We start from the raw sequence: 22,710 nt of genomic DNA on the forward strand, positions 1-22,710 counted from the left end.
CTTTGGAAGGTAGATGAAAATATTAGATGAGTTTATTTTTGTGTACATAATTGAGTTACTGTCGAGGTTACTGGAGCAAATTATGCCAAAGACCCATTTTAGTCCCTCGTAAGTACATCCTTCAGGTGACAAGCCTTGCTTCCTGCACCTTACCCTGGGGGGAACCCTATAGTCCATCCACTCTTAGGCTGGATCTCTGGGCTGCAGCCCTGGTCCCCAGCCAGGTTAACAACACAAGTTCAACTGGCGCCTGTAAGAGTTTCCCTTCTGGAGCCTGTGACAGCTCACGTTTGCATTTGCAGTGGTACAGAACCAGCATCTTCAAAACCAAGTATTATGTATTCATTCCCAAATGATACGAAGCATATGGTGCACAGTGTAAAAATAATGAGGCCTACACATGTGGATATTACTTAGGCCTGGTCTACACTACACCTTTAGGTCAAATTTAGCAGTATTACCTCAATTTAAGCCTGGACCCATCCACACGACGAAGGCCTTTTTTTAGACTTAAAGAGCTCTTTAAATCGATTTCTTTACTCCACCTCTGACGAGGGGATTAGCGCTGAAATCGGCCTTGCCGGGTCGAATTTGGAGTAATGTGGATGCAATTCGACAGTATTGGCCTCCAGGAGCTATCCCAGAGTGCTCCATTGTGACCGCTCTGGACAGCGCTCTCAACTCAGATGCACTGGGCAGATAGACAGGAAAAGGCCCACAAACTTTTGAATTTCATTTCCTGTTTGGCCAGTGTGGCGAGCTGACAGGTGACCATGCAGAGCTCATCAGCATGATGTGCACATTGCCGGGTCAATTTCTTGTTTTGCTCCAATCCATCTATCTTTTACATCTTAGACTGGCAGCAGATGGTGCAGTACAACTGCTAGCCATCGTTATCTCCTGGATGCTCGGCAGAAGATGCTGCAGTACGATTGCTAGCCATCGTCATCTCCTGGGTGCTCGGCAGAAGATGGGAATGACCTGGCTGAGTCACTCCCATGTCTGCCCAGGCGCCCCTGACCAACCTCACTGAGGTCGACTAAAAAAGCACCCAGGAGTATGACGATGATGGCTGCCAATCGTAATGCACCGTCTGCTGCAAAAAGGCAATGAGCTGCTGCTGTGTAGCAGTGCAGTCCACATCTGCCAGCACCCAGGAGACATACGGTGATGGTGAGCTGAGCGGGCTCCATGCTTGCCGTGGTGTGGTGTCTGCTCAAGTAACCCAGGAAAAAAGGCGCGAAATGATTATCTGCCATTGCTTTCATGGAGGGAGGGAGGGAGAGAGAGAGGGGCCTGACGACGTGTACCCACAATCACCCGTGACACTGTTTTTGCCCCAGAATTCCAATGGGCAGCGGAGACTGCGGGAACTGTGGGATAGCTGTTCACAGCTACCCACAGTTTAATGCTCTGGAAGTCGACGCTAGCCTCGGTACTGTGGACGCAGTCTGCCGAGTTAATACACTTAGAGCATTTTGTGTGGGGACACACACAATTGACTGTTTAAAAACGATTTCTAAAAAACCGTCATAAATTCGACCTAATTTCATAGTGTAGACATGCCCTTAGACCTTTTAAACTTTTTCCTTCAGCCCAGCTGATTCTGTCTCTGAGTTGGGAGAAGCAGACAGCACTCCTGGAGTTTTGCCTCCCTTCCTCTGTGTGAGTTTGCTTGCCTGTCAGCTTTTCACTGACACACACTGGGAGCCTTTCTCAGATCACCCAACTCCTCCTCCTTTTTTCTAGGATCTTGAGGTTTTCGATCTCCTCTGATCCAAGGTTTAGGTTTCTGAAGAGTAAACCATTCTAACCTGGATGGAGTCAGACTGGTAGTTTCTTCTCTATTAATGGCCCAGCCATTGCTATCTTGGCTGCTTTGAAGGTGTGTTCCTGAAGCGGTTTTATCTTTGATATCGTTTTCTTTGATAGCAAGTAACCCATCATAATTAACCACACAGAAGCCTGCACGTATTCGTAAAAAATACAGATATTTCCCAGTTTGTCATTATTATCCATTTCCAAACAGTATTACCAGTCCATGAAGGGAAACAAATTCTTAGAAACATATTAAAATTAACATTTTTATTAAGAGTGTATACACGCATGCCAAACATTTCATATGCTTTGCTTACCTATACTTTTAAAAATCTATAGTTTTTTTTCCCCAGAATACTCTTAAACTATCATTGAATCAGAGAAATAAGATAGAGAAAATACCTATTAGTTCATCCAACAAATTCACAGTGCAGTATTATTCCCTGTTGTACTTTTTTTAGTTCTTTGACCGGTCATTAGAGATGTCTGCACTGAGGTGATAGAGGAGCACTCATGTTGAGAGGGTGCAGGATTTTTACCATCTTGTCTTTAACTTTGTAATTTGTTTGCAAGGTGGTGAAAAGCCTGCAACCAATCCTGTAGAGTAGGGGTTCTCAAACTTTTGTACTGGTGACTCCTTTCACACAGCAAGCCTCTGAGTGTGACCCCCCCTTATAAATTTAAAACATGTTTTAATATATTTAACACTATTATAAATGCTGGTGGCAAAGTGGGGTTTGGGGTGGAGGCTGACAGCTCACGACCCCCCATGTAATAACCTTGTGACCCCCTGAGGGGTCCCAACCCCCAGTTTGAGAACCCCTGCTCTAGTGCTCTTACTATTGGTAGCTCCCAATGGAGAATTACACCAGTGCCAGATCGCCAATTGGAGAAGATCTGAGAATGCACAATGTAGACAAGACTTACCTGTACATGTCCCAAGCAATGAAGCATGTGGCATTTCAAATAATGCTGCAGCCTATGAACATTTTTTTCTTGATATTCAGCCTACAGTTTTCCATTTCTTAATTTCATTGAGCTATAAATAAATTCCTCTCCCTTCTGTTATATCTTCAAATATATTCCTCATAAATCAATCCCTGCAAACCTCTGAACTCCCTCCAGTTTGTTACTGTTTCTAGTTATGAGGTACCCATACCAGTGTAATATTCAAGCTATCTAAAGAGGGATAATTGTCTCCTTGCTCTATGAAGTGATTCATCTACATATCCTGCCCCAAAATTGTATTGGCCTGTTTTGTTGCCATATTGCACTAGAAATGCATGTCTGATTCCTCTTCTATTATCACTCCAAAATCTCTCTTCTTAGTACTTCTTTTCAAATTTTTCCCTCTCACTGAAAATCTGTTTGTCTTAGATGTACTACTTTGCTTTTTATAAGAATTAATCTAATTTTTTATTTTATGACCGTGTTTCTGATCTCTTTAGGTCCCTTTTTATTTCTTTGTCCTAACTAATCCTTCAATTCTGTATAATCTGTAAAGTTTGTTAAACACCTTCATTAAGGATGATCTCTAAAAAAAGATGAAGTACAATCTGTTTAACATCAACACTGCAGTGCTACCCTAGACACCTCTCTCTGATAAATGACAATGTCTAAAATCAATCCAAGTTTGTCTGCCAAAATTTGTACTTTATAAATTCATGCCGTGGAGTTTGGTCAACACTGCACATTTCTGAAAGTCGTAACATCAATATTGTGTGATCTTTCTTTTTCCCACTCTTAATGTTTGTTTCGTTATCCTATTAGGAGTTGAACTTAGATTTACAGGATGGCAGTTACTGGAATCCTCTTCTTTCTCTTTCTGAAGATGAGTACCACGTTTGCTTTTCTTCAGAAGAATAGGGAAGAATGGGAAAGATAAAAGCATAGATATTAGGAGGAGGATTGGGCAATTTTTTCTCTCTCTCTCGTTCCAGTTGCCAAAACCCTACTGTTCACCGCTCTCTGACCGTACCAAAACCATTCCATGTAAAACCTTCCACTCTATAAATAGAGGATGTTGTGATTTCTTCACTTTGGAAATCTTGTCACCCTACTGCTGGATGACAACCTTATTCACTTTCTAGGACTAGAAGATATGGTGCTGGGCATAATATAAACTTTGAATCTTAATCTTCTCTTGTTTAACAGGTTCACAGAAATAAAACCAGGCTGCCTGAAAGTCATGCTGAAGTAAAAGGATGTAAAGAAGGGGAGTGTGAAACTAGAAACTTTAAACAGTATCAGTAATTACAACTTAATATACTTTAAAAACAATATTTTAATAGAAATTTTTTCAACTTATTTTATAGCAATTAGTTTTGTCAGCATGTGTTTCCAATAAAATGGTAAGAGTGAAGTGTATTTTTTCGTAACTCCAAAGGGAAGATCCTCTTACAGAGATTGTAATATGAGAAGTACAGACCTGCAATACTGCTGAACAATAGATGCAGTGTTAAAGAGAAATTAAGGTCCCATTTTCAAACACTGCTTCCTTCTCATTGAGACAGAGCCTAAGATTATCTCTGGCCGAATACATTTTAATAGTTGTGGATTTTGTAACTTAAAATATACACAGTAAAAGTTAAATTGTTTATAGATAGTTATTGTGTGTTTTAGAATTTTGAGTTGAGATTTTCAAAGGAGCCTAAAGGAACAAGGTATCCAACCCCCATGGAAATTTGAAACCCAAGGCAGGTGGATGCCTAACACTCAAAGGCTCTTTTTGAAAATCTGAGCCATGATCTTTAAGTGGTGCTTTCTTGAAAATACGGGCCAATTCTGCTGTCCTTATCCATACAGAATTCTTCTTGAAGTCAATAGGAGTTGTGTGTTATAAGGACTCTGGATTGGGACCTAAAGTCTGTTATGAAATTTTATTAATGCACCTAAATTCTTTAAGGAGAAAAACATAACCTTGTAGTCTCATCTCTACCTACATTTTATCTGTGTATAATAAAATAAATAAATAAATAGATAAATTGGCACATCTCCAGTAGTAAATATTTTGTTTAACTGCATGGCATTTCAAGCACATTTTCAAGCAGCAGAACAGATTATAGTAGTATAGTGGTAATTGCTTAACTGGAAAGATCAGATTAGAGGAAGAATTTCTTTGACATTAGCAGTACTTCAGGATCCAGAAAATGTGCTTATAATGCCTCTGCTCCCCCATACTTAGAAGATATTTTTCAGTAAACAATCAGAGCATTTATTTTAAGAACAAAATGGAACGTCTTAAAATATGCTTTTATTATAGTATGTAACAGCCTTGAAAATTGAGAGGCATAAATTTCCTTTAATATAATAGTTTTTAAAGCTTTGCTGTGAAACTTTGTTTTCATAACAATTGAGTTATGTACTGGAAATAATGTTAATAGCTGAATGTGAGGTGTTTTTCATATTCTTAAGTTAGTATGTCAGTAAATGGAGGGAGGGGATTTTCAAAACAGTACCCTTTGTTTGTACTTACACAGAGTTGTATGCACACAAATAACAGAATTTACATGCACCATCCCATTTGTATGTGCCGTTGAGGCCTCGGGGGTCAGGCAGCCTTGGACTCAGCTAGTCTGGCATGCCTCCAGCGCTGCAGTGTCCAGGCTGTTATGTTTAGCATGCTAGCTTGAACTGAGCTAGCATGAGTCTGTCTACCCATGCTAGGAATCACACCTCCCAGCTGCAGTGTAGACATACCCTCTAATAACTGTGTTTTGGTTTGTGGTTAGTTATGTACGCGATTTGTCTCTCCACTTTAGCTCTCTGCCCTGTTCCTGTAGGCAAAATGTTCAAATATAAAAGAATCCTGCTGTTCAAGTCCTTAAGAGCAGAGTTCTTTTTATGCTTCTGCACTGTGCACAAGGGGCCTGAATATGGTAACGGGCAGCAGTGTCATAACATAAGATAAATAGATCATTCTCTGGGGAAATCAATGGCCAAACTTCCATTGATTTCAGTGGTGTATAATCAAATTCTAAGGTACCAATTAAGCAATGCATTTTAAACATGTGCTTAAGTCTCATTAAAGCAATGGGACTAAAGTATTATGCTTTGCTGAATTGGGACCTAAAAAGGAGGAGAAAACCAGAGTGGAAGAGGTGTGGTGGATATACAAAAAACCTCCTCTCTATCTTGGATTATTTGCCTAGTTTTCCAGAAGAAACATTGAAACTTTTTTTTTTCATTTTTATAGCCTTTGTTTTGGGAGCCCAGTAATTTATTTTATAATGGGAAGAACTGTTTTAAATAGCTGTATTTTAAAATATTTTGAAGTAGGTAACATTTTTTGGGACTTCCAGCCTTTGCGGTGTCCTTTTAAGAAGAAATCAGTGACATAATTTTTACTATGAAAATTTCAAACTTTAAAGTATTACCACCATCACTCTGAAAGAACATAGACTGTTAAAATAGGTATGCCCCAGTTTCTTCTTTTCCTTTTATTTAACAGGACACTGTGGAGGTTAGTAGGCCAAAAATATGACTCCTTTCTTTTAAAAATACTTGTTCTTAAAGTTCACTCAGTTTATTAAATTAAAAAAATGCTTGAAAACATTTTCCTAAAGAAAAGTTAATGTCAGCAGCTTAGCATTCATGAGCAATTCTCAATAACAGACCTATACATGCACAGGCAGTGAAAGAAAACATGATTCTGTAAAGGAACAGATTTGTTTAAAAAAAAAAATAAAGATCATATTTCAGAGTTCCAGGGATTATAAAAATAGTAAGGCAAAACTGATTTTTAAAATACTTTTTAAAATACTTTGGTCCTTTTTATTAATGCTTTTGGTTTTTTTTTTATAGTTTGTGATTCAAGTTCTTTTAAACTTTAAATATTTTTCTAGGCCTAGGTCATCTTAAACATAGTCATAGCGGTGCATTTTTGAGGTTAAGTTGTTGGAAACCTTTGTAATTCAGGAGTCCTCATTCTTACAGTTTTATAGATGCCCCATATTACCTTGTAAGGAGACCATTTTAATAATCATACATTGTATATAAGCGATATTCATTGCATGCCCTACAGAACTTGTATTCTAATTAAGTTTTACTGTGAAGAGGTGGAATTTAACCACATTGACATCCAATGTGTTCATCAATCATGGGCAGAACATGTGTGGATAAGAGGTTAATCCCAGTGTTGGTATTATTAAACCAATGTCGTTGTAAATGTGCTGAGATGTATTAGACACAGAATTTACATTACCAGTGCTTATATCTTTAAATGTAATTCACATTTCTAGAATGGTAATTAGCCCTCTTCACAGAATTGAAGAGAGGATGGAGTAGAACACACTGAAAAAGAAGAGTACTTTGACTTTTCACAGTTCTGTAGCAGCAAGGTTATTTTTCTTTAAAAAGAAAAAAAATGATCTTGCTATCTCAACTAATGGGCAAGCTCTGATGAGGATTAAATGACTGATACCTATGAAAGTGCACATAATAAAAGTACAGGTTTGCAGCTATCAGTTGTAAAAGTTATTAGCACCTGTATAATAGATGATACATACTTCTATTTTTAAAATTAGAATATGAAAACAAGAATTTTATTTGTATAAAGTTGTACATTTACTGTTAACTATCATGCTCATTTTTACTGGAATACAGTTTTGTAATTTGCATTTAGGGTTTCTTATGTCAAAATGAATTTACAAATGAAATCTAGATTAATAAAGGAATTTTACCACAAACAAGATCTTCAGTCTTTCCTTCAAAGACTAACATTGTCAGTGTTTGAAATAAAATAAAATGTAGTTGTGGAGTTTTGTAAGAAAGCTTGTCTTTGTTTCTTTCTTGAAGTTATCTTCTGGGATACAAAGTAAGAGAGTCATGGTCTAATTTTCAGTGATGTGAATGGAAAGTGAGTGCTCAGCATCTCTGAAAATCAGGTAATTGGTTCAGTATTCCTTTGTGTTTTTTCAGTAGCTGAAAAGAAGCCAAATAAGACTAGATCCTTCTGTTCTTTGCACAGGTGTACTGGAGAGAGAGAGAAAGGTAGAAGGAGCCATTTCTCATCCACTCCCAGTGCACGTCTGCAGCTACAGGGTAAGATAGATTCCAACCTTGTGTCAAGAGAGTGCTAGGAGCAAAGCCGAGTTGCCATACTTACAGCCACTCTACAAACTTTAGGGGGCAAGGAGATGCAGCTGGTGGCATGTGTGCATACTAGTGCTAGGGTGGAGTACATGCTGAGGGTTGGCATTGTTCCCTTGGCCTGAGCCATGCTGTTCTGTACAGGCAGGTTGGCTCTGGTAACTAACAGGTGGCAGGCTATGCTTCATCCTTACACATATTTAGCTCCAGCTGTTGAGGAAAAGAATTAGTCCTTATCGCCCGGAGGAGAAAGAAGAGTATCAAGAGCCTGAGTAATCCTCAGAGGTTTTATTGATTCATCTTCACCTGTAGTCGGCTGAAGGTCACTCAGCAACCTACAAGACCTGACCCTAAGTCTTCATTGATCAAGGGACTTCAACAGGTAAGGAGGCAGCCTATCAAGTTTGGAATCCTAAATTACAGCGCAGAGCCACTCTCTTCCTGTGGCTGAAAAAGTGAGAGCAAAGCTAATGAAATGTTTATTTTCATTGCTGTGCAAGGAGTTTCTTACTTCTAGTGTACCTATGTGTAAACACCCACACAACCCCTCCCCAACACTAAGAGAACATAATGAAGGTTGCAAAGTCAAGCACTCAGATGTTAGGAAATGCCAGAATTAAGATTGCCAGTGTAACCTTAATTCATCTTCCTTCTGTGTGTGCATTCTGATAGTCTTTAATTACATGGTCACATACTGTTTTTTCCACAGGACCCCTGCCTCATTCAGTGCACAAGATGGATGGTCCTCAGTGAATGAGCAGCTATTCAATATTTAGTTTTCTCATTGTTCAATGTGTTGCCCCAGCTCTTATTTAGAGCACACTTGTCAAACCCTGATCTGAAAACAGAATTAATTTCCTCATGGGCTTTTCTGCGTCTCTTGTCACTATAGTATGAGTGCTCTGCAAGTGTTAACGAAGGCATTTTCACACTACCTGTGTGAGATGGAGTGGTAATTCCCATTTTACAGATGGGGAACTGAGGCACAAAGAGATGAAGGTCAAAAGTATTCACTAATTTTGGATGCCCAGTTTGAGATGCCTGACATGATTTTTCAGAGTCCTTAGCATTATACAGTATTAAATGTGTTTGAAGCACAGCTCCCAGTGACTTCAGTTCTAACTGTGAGCACTTAGCACTTCTGCAAATCAGACACAAGGGTCTCCATGTCTGGCACACAGAAAATGAACGCACAAGTAGTCACTACCTGTAATAAGTTTGTTTTAAGTGACTTGTCTAGCATCATATAGTAGAAGCACAGGGATAGAATCCAGTTCTCTGGGGAAGCATTCACCTACCTTAACCATCCCTGTCTCCTCATGGGTATCTAGCCATCAGCTCATGCACAACTTGTCTGAACCAGAGCTCCTAATCTTTTCCCCACACGTCCTCCTCTCACCTCCTTTCTCAATTACTGTGTAAAACACTGCCATTCTGCCTGACACTCAGTCCCATAACCTGGGCATCATTTGATCAGAGACCTCTGTCTAGGTCCTCACATCCAGGCTATATTTAAAATTTCATGCAGATATTTTTTCCACATAACTCTTAAGATACGGCTTCCCCTATCCATTCACATAGCTAAAACTTGTGTCCAGTCTCTCATCATCTCAGTTACTGCAGCATCCTTCTCTCTGGCCTTGACAAATTCAATCTTCTCCCAGCCCTTCAGTATGCTGCTGCAAAGATATTTTTTCTAATCTGTCACTTTGACCATGTCTCCCCTCTCTGAATCCCTCTGCTGGTGCCCCCTTCTCTGTCACATCAAACATTAAGTTGTTTCCCTTTCAAGGTCCTTCATGGCCTATCCCCATCCTACTATAATTCACTATCATAATGTCAACTCCTGCCTCCAATAAGCCCAGAAGCCCAGCCTCCATTGCCTCCATGTTACATTTTCAAACAATCACATTCATACTTTCTCCCATGCTGCCCTTGATGCTTGGGAGGAACTCCCTGTGAACATCTACAAAGGTACCTCCTTCAAATCCTTTAAAACTCCCCCCTTCCATGATGCCTACAAAAACATGACAATGGTTAGGCCCTGCCTATAATACAAGTTCTTGCACTACCCTCACCACTGGTTTCTCAGTGCCTTCCAAGGGTGCATTAAGCAGTGTTACTAATGTATCACCTGTGGTTCATTAGCTCTTGTCCTCTCCCCAGGGGGGAAAATGTGTGCAGTATAGTGATTTGGTAGGGCAGTGCAGTATAGTGTGCAGTATCGTGATTTGTTTTTCAAGAGGGAGGTTGTTTTTAATATGTACATGCTGCTTCGTGTTTATGTTGGAGAAGGCACGTCAAAGAAGTACATCTTGCACTTGGAAAGGAAGATTGTGAGGTTTGTGATGTCCTTAGTTCTTGTGTGAGTTTGTTCCCCCATCTTGGACCTGCACAGATGATTAATCTGCAGTGAAGGATAGCAGTACATGTACATATTAACTGTCTCTTTGTTCTGTGTTTTTCTGCAGCCCTTAGTAAAATGGAGTCCTGATCCATGGCTGGGGCTCCTAGGGCCCATGATATTACAAATAATAATAATAGGGGTGTCCCTTGGGTTCTGGGCAAGCTGACAGTACATTGCTAGGTTTTGATTGTGTTGTGAGGCAGGAAGGAGTTGACATCTGCCACAGTACATCATTGAAATGGTGGGGAAGGGGTGGGTCAGCAATTAGGGCACTGGCTTAGGACATGGGAGCCCTGGTTCAGTTCTCTGCACCACAATGGGCAAGTCACTAAGCCTCTCCGTGCTTCAGTTCCCCATCTGTAAAATGGGGATAATACACAGGGATGTCATGAGATCTACTAATGAAAAGAAGAAAATGGGCATTATTATTAAAATTCTCAATTTGCAGTTAAATTATTGAAATTTGTATTTTCATAGGAAAATATTTTAAAGGGTTCATTCGTTTTCAATTGTCATTTTATTGTGATGGCTATGTGTACTACACACACACGCAACTCTCAGTCCATTCCTTTTTAAAGGGTTTTGGCTCTTGAAGTTCTATATACACTACTCTATATGAAGAGGAGAGTCTTATATTCCATGTTGGAAGCTTTATAAATTAATTTAAAACTGCTTCTTTAATTGAAATAATTTAATGCAGCAACTGTTTTACAATCTTAACAAGCTTTTTCCTCTGGATCTTTCTACCGCTATCAGTAATCGTTGCACTGACAAAAGTCTGTCATACCAAAAGAAAGTCTGTGGCAGAACCAGAATCCTGGCTCAAAAGGTAGATGAACAGAGAAAAATGGCAAGAAATGTTGGTCACTAGAGTGCTACTGCCCTCAGGACTCTATAAACTAAAAAGTTGGTCTCCGAGACACCTTGACTTTTCCACCCTACCATAGATCTGATTAACCTGATCCTGCCATGTATAAATAGGGGAGGAGGTAAGAAATTCTGCTCATCTCCAAATCAGAAATGGGATACTGTCTTTCCTAGGACATAGACTGTGCCCTCAAACCAGACTCCCCCACCTAGATGAGCAACTTTGAAAACCTGAGGATTTATTGAATTAAACATGAATAATACAAATGGGTCAGCATTTTTTGTTACTTATTTTTATACTACATCCAGGTTATGTAGAAGCTGAAAGGGGGATTGGAAGTTTTGGCAGATTTTTCAGGAAAAATAGGAGCTTCAGTACCAGTTATGTAGCAGGCACATTCTTTGGCTTTGAAATCACAGCAAATGCAGAACATTGCTTATAACAAAGAATTTGGCAAAACAGCAGTGTGTCTTTGCCACCACTAGAGGTCACAGTTGATATAACACAAGGGTCTGGCCTTCAGGATTTTTTTTGTTAAAAGTTGTTCTTGTTATTTATACTGTTAAAAGAGAGAAAAAAGATCCACCATATTGATCTGTACCCTGTGGCTCCTCCCAGGCTGTTTTGTTACCTCTTGCATTATGTTAGGTCTAAAATTAGATTGCAAACTCTTTTGGGGCAGGGACTGTGTTTGCTTATTTATAGTCCAAGCTGCCTGGCACGCTTTTGGGCATAGGAAAATACTAGAAAAACTGTATAATATATTAAACACTTTTACAATATCACCCATCACATTAAAATCAGCAGATTGATGTCGCCTTTTGGAGTCAGCCGTAGCATTTTTACACAGGCCCAAGAAACAATTCCACCATTGTTGCACTTATACACACAGCACTGGCCTAAAGAATTTGGGAGTATGAGCAAAATGAATCTTTTGGATACATCCCAAACTTAAGTGGTTCATTTACATTTATGAAAGAACAATGGTCTAATGGCAGCTGGGAGATCCAGATTCTAATGCTCACTCTGCCACAAAATGTGTGTATGTCTTGGGGCAAGACACACTCTGTGCCTTAATTCCCCATCTGTAAAATGAGGATAATAATACTTCTTCTCAACCTTTGTCTGTCTGGTCTTTTCGAATATGCTCTGCTCCTCTGTGTTTATCATCTTCCACTATGCATTTGTGTAGCACTTGCAACAATGAGGCCCCATTATTGGCAATGGCCTGTAGGTTCTATTGAATAAGAATAATATTAAGTGTGTATATATAGTAGAGGGAGAATTTTTATCTTCACCTGCCTCTAGCCCATTACTTCCTACTAGGATAGTGGAGTCTGGCTGCTTGTACTTTTTATCCCTAGTGATCAGTTGTGCTTGGGATATGGCTACTTTAAAAACGCTATTGTGGCACAGCTGCAGCAGTGCAGCTGCGCTGCTGTAGATATTCAGTGTAGACATGTACTACAGTGATGGAATGGGTTCTCTCTTGTAGTCAATCCACCTCCTGAGGCCATAGCTAGATGGACAGAAGCACTGTCTACACCTAGCACTGTCTACACGGGGGGGGGGGAAGTCAGCATCGCTACCTCTCTTGGGGTGTGGACTTAGCTATGCTGATGTAAGTTTTCAGAGTAGACCAATCCTACATCTGCATTTACAAGTTATATCTTCATTGCTATGTCAGACAGGAGTGCAGTGACAAAATCCCCAGTATAGTCACGGCTATGCTGATAGAAGACTGCTTCTGTCAACACAGCTAATGTCATTTGAGGCGGTGTTCCAGTCCAAAACCCCTCCAAAACTCCTTCTGTTGGTGTGTAGGCTTTGTCTACACTAGGGGGCTGTGCCAGCACAGGCTTTTTAGTGCAGATATAGCTTTTGTTTACAAGGCTTTTTTCACAAGGAAAAGGGCAAGAAAAGATGTTTAAACAAAAACCGAGTGTCATCTTTACATATCTGGTTCCCCTAAATCAGGGGCTCTTGTGACTTTGGGCTTTGTCAGAGCCGAAGACCTGCTCTGCGGTGAGTGTATTTTTAATATACAAATCTCTCGCTCTCTGTAAATTTAGTATTCTACTAGGATTTTTTTTTAAGTCTTCAACTCACATTCCAGAATAAGATTACAAGCAGTACACACTCTGTCTTGTGTTTATGGGAAATACAAGGTACTTTTGCCCCTTATGCTCATTGATTTTACACTGATATTCTTCACTTACTATATATCTTGCCTAGTGTATGTGAGTGTGCGGGAGGGGCGGGAGTTGAGCTGCCCATTATGAAAGGGTCTGGTTTTCTTGAGCACAGTAGTGCAGTTTTTGTATTTGTATTAGTCACTGGAGGAAACAGGAAAGGCAGGGGGGTGGGTTATTGGAGGCTCTTGGGGTCAGTGGATTGTATGTGTGTTCTGTTCATGACAGCCTGTAAAAGAGAAAGTATTTTCCTAGACGAAAGGATGATGGTGCCTCAAAGGAAATGGGACCTGCGCTTCAGTTACCCCAACTCCTGAGCAGGGTGGATCAGAAACAGTGTTTTGAAGCTACAAAGCAGCCACACCACCTGCTAATGCAACCAACAGCAGCCTGCATTTTAATCTGCTGCTGAAGTACATACCACTGTGAGTTAAATTTCACAGTCATCTGTGCTTGAATTGTGGGCAAAAAGCTGGTAGACTCCCTCGTTATGTCACACGTCCAAAAAGAAAAATCTTCATTCTCCACAACCCTTCTCCCCTAATAAAACCCTTGGAGCCAAACCCCAAAGTTATGCTGTCTCTTCTCCCTACAAAAATAAAGGTTGGGGTCAACTTCTTCTCAATTCTTCTTCAGCATTTTTCTTATTTCCCCTCCCGCCCAACCTGCAGCAATGAGAAGGGGAAATGCTGCACAAGCATCTCTGCCAGCCCAAGAATTCTAGTGCTAAGAATGTGAGATAGGAAGAATAGGGAACAGACATACAGAGAGGTTACGACTTGCCTAAATTGAAGAGGAAAAATATCACTTTCCTTTTGGTTATGAAACAGAAATGTCAGTATATGCTTTGAAATAAATAAACAAAGCATAATGTGCGGAGCCAGATCTGCCCTGCATTTGGACAGATTTGTGCTGCTTTAAGTCTGGCTGATCCAGGTGTAGAGGATGTCCCCAGTGCAAGGCTATCTTCAGATGGTGTAGGGCCCTGCAGCTTTTATGCCACCTATTTCTTTTCCAACTAGGCAGGACAGATGACATGACTATGGGCACCTGTTGTTCTCTGGTGATCTCATGTTGCTGGAATGCCTATGTGGGGCTGTAAATAGCTCTAAATAGACTGATAAAAGGTGGGAGAAATCAAATGCTTTCACCATTTTACACAGTCACAAAGAGATGAAGTCTCACACACATGCACAGTAACACGTGTATGCATATGTGGGAATTAGTACATCTTTACACACAGTGTTTTATCTTTGAAGAGGGGAATTCAACTCGTTTTCAGCTGTTTTATGTTTTTATGGTAGAACATCAGTGGAAATAATATTTAAAGTGGGGGGGGAGGAATTAAGTACCTGTAAATGTAACAGCTAAACAAAATTTCAAGTTGAAACCATTTAAAAGAAATGAGAAGTAGAATTTCACAGTACCATAGAGGAAGGCTTATAGAAAATAGCTTCCTCCAAGCTGCAAATACCACTACTTCTTCATTGTTATCATAATGGGAATTCCATTAAAAAGATATCACATTTTTTTCTACCCACCAAACATCAAAAATAAAAGGTGTAAATATTAGACTGGGCACACAGCATAGAACACATACAAACAGTCCTTGGTATCTGTTCCCAAAGGATAATGATCTGTTATTAGTAACCAATAAGTAGGATAAACTCTTTAAAAGTGGTAAAGAAACAATTCGACACTTTTAGCCACTTCTATTAAAAAGCAGATAATGGAGGGTTCAAAAGGTAGGGAAACATCCACCTTTTTGAGGTTATCTATAGTACAAATTACATGCAAAAGCTACATTAAAAGATCAATTGCTAAGAACACTGCACTGTCAAGCACTCAGAAATTAGGAAATGCCAGAATTAAAGTTGCCTGTACAATCTTAATTTGACCCCCTTGTGTGTGCGCATTGTGATCTAGTCCAGTTACATAATCATACTTTTCCCCCACAGCATCCCTACCTCATTCAGTGCACAGGATGGACAGTGGTCACTGTTACAGGGTAACTGCACCTGTGTTTCCTCTCTGTCATCCCTCTAGGCCACCCCTGTAAGGTTTCTGGTTCCCAGCCATCACCTCTGTTGGGCAGAGACCTCTGTCTCTCTCTCTTGAACGGAATTTTAAGGCTGCACAGTCCCCTGCCTTACACTGTGAGATCCCCAACCATCCAGACTGCCTAAAGTTCAGCACTTGTGCTTTGCTTTCACTTCAGTGGCTATGAACAGTGTATTGCCAGCACTAACAAGTTACAACAGAGTTCTTTCTAAGCAAGTACCTTTTATTCTGAAGGTGAAAGCATGACAGAGAAAACACGTAGAAAACAATAAATGTTTCTATACACATGCTAAAAGCTTATCGGAGGTCACCCATCAGTCTTGTGAGGGCCTATTAGACCAAAGTCTTTCCAATCCTTCTGCAATGTTTGAGGCCTTTGTACAGAAGGTCCTGTTTATTCATCCTGATCAGAAAAAGACTCTGACTGAGTCAGTTTAACTGCAGTCTTTTCATCCCCAAACCCCTCTCTTTGTCTGTTGCTGTATGGAAAATACAGTCTGAACCAGTACATGCAAGCCTCTTCAGGACTTGTTCCTCTCTGGAGGTGTCTTTAAAATCTAAGTGATTTGCCTTTAATCACCCTGTGACAGGGTGTCTAAACCCCTCACCAGACAGGTGGGGATTAAGGATGCTTGGGTTGGAGACAGGGTTTAAAAGCCAGCCATGCAGCTCAGTCAGGGACTGGCAAGCCAGGGAGGAGGACATGCCCTGAGAGCAGTAAGGGAGGACCGGAGCTGAGTCTGCAGGTGAGCAGAGGAGCCACAGCATCAAGCAGCTAGGATGAGACCTGGAAGCCCAGAAGGTGATGTTCCCCAGAGATGGGCATTGGCTGGATGGGCTAAGGATTGGGTCGGAACCCAGTGGAGTGGGAGGACCCTGGTTCCAATATCCCACCTGCAATGTAGCCATGATGTGGGATGGCTGCTGTCTGGACTGTGTCACCATCTTGAAGACTGTAACTAGTAGAAGGGATTACCACCACCTTAACTCTACTAACCAGGCAGAGGGCTGTGCCCCTCCCCTCTGCTTATACACCCCCACTGTTTTTGGTTCCTGGTGGAGCTGTGGTAACCCTCCACCACTGAGTAGAACACAATCTTACACGCAATCACTGGTCCACAGTGAGAAAACAATATGGGCTTCCAAAGATACTGCATGTGTTTGCAGTATCAGTTATACTCACTTAAGGAGCAGCTGTCCAAAATTTTGTTTTCTCCTCATTGTTCAGTGTGTAACCCCATGCTTTATTTATTGCACACTGTTCACACCCTGCTATGAAGACAGAATTAATTTCCTTATGGTTCTCTCTTTGGCGTTCATCACTATAGTATCTTAGTGCTTCACAAATGTTAATGAATTTATTTTTGCAAAACCTTCATGAGGAGGTGATGTTATCCCCACTTTACAACTGGCAAACTGAGGCACGGATATATTAAGGTTAAAAAAAATACACTTATATTGGATGCCCAATTTGTGACCTCGGAACTGATTACTTATTACGTGGCACTTTATATGTTTAAGGCACAGTTCCTGTTGACCTCAGTTGCAACTCTTAGTGCTCAGCAATCAGTGATCCAGAAAATGAGGAACACAGTGACCATGTGTGAAAAGTTTAGTTTAAATGACTTACCCAGCATCACACAAGAGTTCTGTGGTACAGTCACAAATAGAATCTAATTCTCCAGGGCAGCAGATTTAACGGTGCAACCATCCTTTCTTTTTCTGCCTTTCTCTGCCTCAGACACTATACACTTTCCAACTTCCACAACAAAGGAGCTTGAGGTCACTACAGTCTGTAGAGCAGGCCCAGCCTGTGCACTGAAGGAGACAGGGGTCTTGTGTGTTTGTGCTGGAGGGGCGGGGGCAGGGTGGAATGTGATCATGTATTAAAGATTGTATCATAATGCATACACACGGGGATGTATTAAGATTGCATGGACAACCTTAATTCTGGTATTTCCTAACTTTTGAGTGCTTAACTTTGCAACCTTAATAATGTTCTTTTAGCATAGTTTTTTTGTGTGTAATTTCCCATATTAAAAACAAAAACCAAATTAAACCAACTGTCTCTCTCCCTTCCAGTTGCCAACCCCTACTCCCCCACATTGTTGTCTACACTGGGAACGTACAGTGGTATAACTACAGGGTGTGAAAAATCAATCCCCCTGAGAGACATAGCTATACTGACCTACATGCTGCTGTAGACAGCGCTAGGTTGGTGAAAGAATTCTCCTGTTGACATAGCTGGTTCTTGGGGAGATGGATTACCTATGTTGACTGAAGAACCTCTCCTATTGGTATAGGTAGCGTCTACACTGAGTGCTATAGCAGCTCAACTGTAGCTGTGCCACTGTCTTGGTTTAAGTGCAGACATAGTCCTAGTCTCCTTCCCCAGGTTCTTTGTCCAATCTCAGTGCCTCCTCCACCCCAACTCCTTGCCCAATCTCTTTACCCGGCCAGTCCCAGTTCTCCCCCTGCACACAGCTTCTTGTCAAAGATGTCTCCCCTCCCCCCACCTTTCTCCCACCACACAGTTTCCCAGTCACAATCTCCTTCTCCTGTCAGTTTCCTCCAGCTCCTCAGCCAATGTCAGTTTACTCCCCTTAACCACTGACTCCCCCATTTCCCTTTCAAGCTCCCAGACCTAGTCTCCTTGCATGGGCAATCCCAGTCCCTATCCCTGTCTCCCAGTCCCAGTCTCCTTCCTCATGTCATTGCCAGTTTTCAGTTCCAGTTTCCACCTCCAGGCTCTTTGTCCCAGTCTCCTGCCCAAGCCCTCCCCGCTAGCATCCTAGGTTTGGTTCTTGTCCCCTGTGCATTTGAATCAGATGGCATCCTTCTCCACATTGCCTTCGTGCCAAGGGGAGGCGGGGGCGGTCATTGAGAGCACAGGAGAAACAGGCTCCCTGTTCTCAGTTCCAGTGCCCATCCCCACTCTGGCCCAGAGCACCTGGAAGCAGCAATTGCAGGAAAAAGCTGGTTTCACTCCAGTAGCCCTGGGCTGGAGGGAGCATTCTCAGTTGCTCTGTGGGGAAGGTACATGTGCAGTCTGTGAGTACTAAGAGCGACGAGGGGCTGGAGCATGCTTAGTGAGGATTGAATCTTTTTAGATTTTAGCTGTTAAGACTTAGCAAGTATTTACTGAGCATGTGTAAATTGTGATATTGCAAAGGCTTATAACTTAGCCAAATTTAGGTGGATTTTCACAGGAACAGCAAAAGGCATATCCCTGGCAAAAAGCCCACCCCATCTCAAATTTCAGGTCCCTGCTCATACTCATGAGGCTGCTAGAGCTTTCCGAATAAAAGGTTATAAAATTTTTTTTTAACGTTGAAAATCAATGTATTTTTCCCTTGCCTCATTTTTCAAAATGGCTAAACTGTTTTGTCTGAATTTTTCCAGAAAAAAATCAGACCAAGGCAGACATCTGGCATGAGAAATTTCAGGCTGAATGGATAAAGCCTGGCAAAGTACGAAGCAACTAAAAACATGATCTTGTAATGGGAATTGTCATGAAACCTAAATGATAGGGAGCACTACCAGCTCCACCTGTAATGTGCAGCAGTTTAGCTTACAGAGTGTTATATAACTCTTTTGATTCACTTAGGGCTCATCTTCACTGGCACTGTTAAAGCGCTGCCGTGGCAGCACTTTAACATGGTTTGTGTAGTCGTGGCACCAGCACTAGAAGAGAGCTCTCCCAGTGCTCTAAAAAACCCACCTCCACGAGGAGTATAGCTACCAGCGTTAGGAGCGCTACTCCCAGAACTGGTGCATTGTCTACAATGGCACTTTACAGCACTGAAACTTGCTGCAATCAGGGGGCTGTTTTTGAGCAAGAAAGCTGTAGCGCTGTAAAATGCTAGTGTAGACAAGCCCTTAGGCACCAAGCAACAATATACTACCAGGCATAGTATTGACACTGTCCCGAGTAGTTTTAATGTAGTACGACTTGCTCATGAAAATGCCTCCTCCTGCTCCCCGTCACCCCGGGTGTAGTTCTTTTACCATGAGTAATCCCATTGAAGTCATCGTGCTTGTTCTATATATCTTAGGTAAATACATGGTGTCCATTACTGCAGTATCTGAATATCTCACAATCTCTAATATGTTTATCCTTACAACACCCCTGTGAGGTAGGGAAGTGTTGTTATCCCCATTTTACAGATGGAGAACTGGAACACAGAGACACGAGAGTAAGTTTGCACAGCTCAGGGAATCGAGCCTCCCAGCCTGGGTCAACAGACTTGGGCTCATGGAGCTTGTGCAACCTCACCAAAAATAGCTGGGCAGACAGTGTTTTGAAGTTGCAGCTCAGGCTCTGAGGCTCACCACTTTCTTAGGTAAAATAAAATCATAACATGCTGGCTAGAGACTAAACTTAACTAACAAGTTACTCTCTTGTCTAAAGAAGTTTTATCTCACCCAATGTTCTCTTCAGCATTTTCAATCAAGCCTGGCTGAGTCCCCTTTTTCCTGAAGCAAAATCATTGTCCTTTTGCTTCCTCTGCAAAGATGCCAGGGTGTCTTCTTTGTCTCCCAAATATAGTGGAGCAAACATTCAAAGTGCACCCCAAGATAAGGTTCTTCCCCTTCCCCGTTGTGTTTTTCTTACTATTAAACCCTTTTTTGAAGTTCATTCTTACAGTCCTTCATTTGCATTTGGTTTAGACTTGTGGTAGGAGACCCATTGTAAATGAGACAATACTCCATTTACAAGAAAACAGATAGATGAGTAAACATCTCTTGTCTGAAATAGAACCTCTTTTTCTCCTTTGCTGGTGACCAGCCGGTAGACACTTACTTTAAGAACGTATTTTTCAGGATATATACATAACTCCTTACACAGCAGCTGTACATACATTTCACAATTATATTAATGACCAGTGTGTCAGCTGCTCTCACATGACATTCTTTGTTGCTTCAAAACTTAAACACCAGAATCCAGAGGTTTTGCAACCCCCTTGCCAGCTAGGATAAGAGGGTCTTGGGTCCCATGTACCCCAAGTGACTTGTCCAAGGTCCCACCAAAACCCTGTAGTACAGCACAGAACTGAACTATAGTCTACCATATCCTATACTAGCAACCTAACCACAGAGTCATCCTTCCTTCCTTCCTTCCTTGTTAATGTTGAGAACATAGTGTGTAAATCAATTATATGTAAAATTGAGCACCTCTAGTTTTATTATTGATTAAAGTTTTTACACAGTGTCCAGACAGTTAGTCATGAGTGTTATATAAACAACTTAATAAAATTAGTTTGTACAATGTTAAGACATCCTAGGCTACAAGGCGGGCTTGCAGGCATTGATGTAAACGGATACCTTAATGGAGATTCCTTCCCCAAATCATTTAAAAGTAATTCACTTTACTTTCTGAGCATGTGTGTATACTACTGAGGAGGAAACAGCAGTGTGTTCTATCTCTTAGAGCTGTCCAAAGCATAAATAAGAGAAGCTGAAAACGAAAAGGAAATCAGACAGTGGTTATATGAAAGAAAATTCTGGGTTTGATCTCACAATCCATATTGACATGAGTAGTCCTTATGCAAGTAGCAGCATTGTGCTTCTCAGTGTTGTAGTATGCACGCTATTTGAATGAGTAAAGATTGCATGATCAAGCCCAAAGACTTTATCATAGGAACTGTTAAAAGACCAACACAAACTTGTATGTAAATCAGGTTGTGTCATACATTAGTGACCAAAAAATTTGGGTAATGTTATATTATGTAACTTGATATAAACTGAGTTCACTTGAATGTTTCTCTTTAGTTTCTAAACCATTGTTAACTGATTTTCAATGCAAAACCAAAATGCAGTCCTCTGCACCTCCCCCACCAATCTTCCGCAAGTAATAGGTGGTTTCTGCAAAGCCCCGGCATTGTGACTCATACCGAATTTCAAAAAAAGGAGAACCAATATATTTTGTTGTGTGCTAGTGTTAACAAAACTCTTTCACGGCCAGATGTTCCCCGCCACTGCACGGCACGGAAGGGAAAAAAAGGAGCAGAAAAACGTCAAGAAAGACAAACAGGCAAGTCCTGAGACTCAAGCATGGGAGAAGTGACAGCTATGCTGTGTGATTCTACTCTTGCTCCTGAGCTTGTGGGTTCTCTTGTAATTTAAACTGGTTAGCCATAAGTAGAAAGAGCCATGGAGCAATTGTTGCCTACAGCATGCTTCCCTAAGAAAGGTCTCCAATTTTTATTGAAAAAAGTAAAAGAAGAAAAATATCTTCTACCCAAATCTTCCTAGAAACCTCTAGGTTGAAGCGGGTTCCAGGAAGAACAGTGAATTTTGCAATCTAAAAGTAGAGGGAATGGATGGAAATCAAGATAAATTAAAACCAATTTCTTACTCCCAGGCCTGCTTTTTCACAAAATTCAGTTTAGTTGAAAGTTGTTTATGAAATATTTAGCAGATGGCTGTGTTATTTCAACCAAAATGCAAACGGTTTACCAGATGGTCTTCACATCTGGGTTAATCAGTAATAAAAAAACAAGAAACAAATTTGCATTTCTAGGCAACTGTTTTGTCTGTAACTCCTGAAAATGGATAGTGATCATCTCAGATGTTTAAATCAATAGAAGTTGAGTGCTGTATTTGCTATCCCTAATTCAGACAAAACACTGAGTTCCAGGGGAAACATCCCAAGATATATTAGTGAATTATAATAGAAAGAGACTGATTTTCTCTTTATGATAAAGTACTAATAGTATTTATGGAAACTTTTAGCCTGAATGCACAAACTAGTTTTGGGAAATATGAACCTGATTAAGTGGATATAAGAATTAAGAACTAAGATAGTTTATTTGTAATCAAGTGACTCAAGCACTCTTATCTAAATCAATGATGTGCTGAAACCCCTTGTCAAAAAAATTGATAGGAAGATCAGGGTGATTTTCCTGTCTTCCAGGGTGACATCCTTTCTAGATTCTAAATCATCCCTTCCAGAGGTGCCATCCTGAAAGCCCTCAAAAGTTCTTTTGAAGATCAGTTTGTTTCCATTGAAATAGACTAGGTTGCACCAAATGTCAGGTGTGTCCTACAAATTTCCTGGTGAGGATATTTCTGGGCCCACTACACAGTCGTCACCCTCACTCTCTTTTCAGATTATACAACAATGTACTGTCCTAAACTGCAATTTGCTGACTCTATACTTTTCAAAACAGAGTATTCCAGCAAATGACCTTTGTTTGTCAAATAATGTTCCCTTCTTTCTTAAACATGATTATCAGAATGGATTTTAATTTAAATGGGAAAACAAATAAATA

At 40.7% G+C, this 22,710-nt stretch overlaps 2 protein-coding genes across 5 annotated transcripts in view; both read left to right on the forward strand.

Annotated features, from left to right (window-relative positions):
- The window catches only part of N4BP2 (NEDD4 binding protein 2), a 63,939-nt gene extending 57,437 nt beyond the window's left edge, over positions 1-6,502 (forward strand). For all 4 annotated transcript variants that reach the window (XM_030565528.1, XM_030565529.1, XM_030565530.1 and 1 more), the window contains one exon: positions 3,973-6,502. In XM_030565528.1, coding sequence (XP_030421388.1) covers positions 3,973-4,018 — 46 coding nt within the window. In that variant the 3' untranslated portion in view covers positions 4,019-6,502. The remainder of the gene's footprint in view (positions 1-3,972) is intronic.
- Positions 6,503-13,172: 6,670 nt separating this feature from the next.
- RHOH (ras homolog family member H) overlaps positions 13,173-22,710 on the forward strand; it is a 34,035-nt gene continuing 24,497 nt past the window's right edge. The window contains exon 1 of the mRNA XM_030564799.1: positions 13,173-13,208. The gene's annotated coding sequence lies outside the window, so the exon portion shown is untranslated. The remainder of the gene's footprint in view (positions 13,209-22,710) is intronic.

The sequence above is a fragment of the Gopherus evgoodei genome, chromosome 5, assembly GCF_007399415.2.
Source record: "Gopherus evgoodei ecotype Sinaloan lineage chromosome 5, rGopEvg1_v1.p, whole genome shotgun sequence".
NCBI classification, from domain to species: Eukaryota; Metazoa; Chordata; order Testudines; family Testudinidae; genus Gopherus; species Gopherus evgoodei.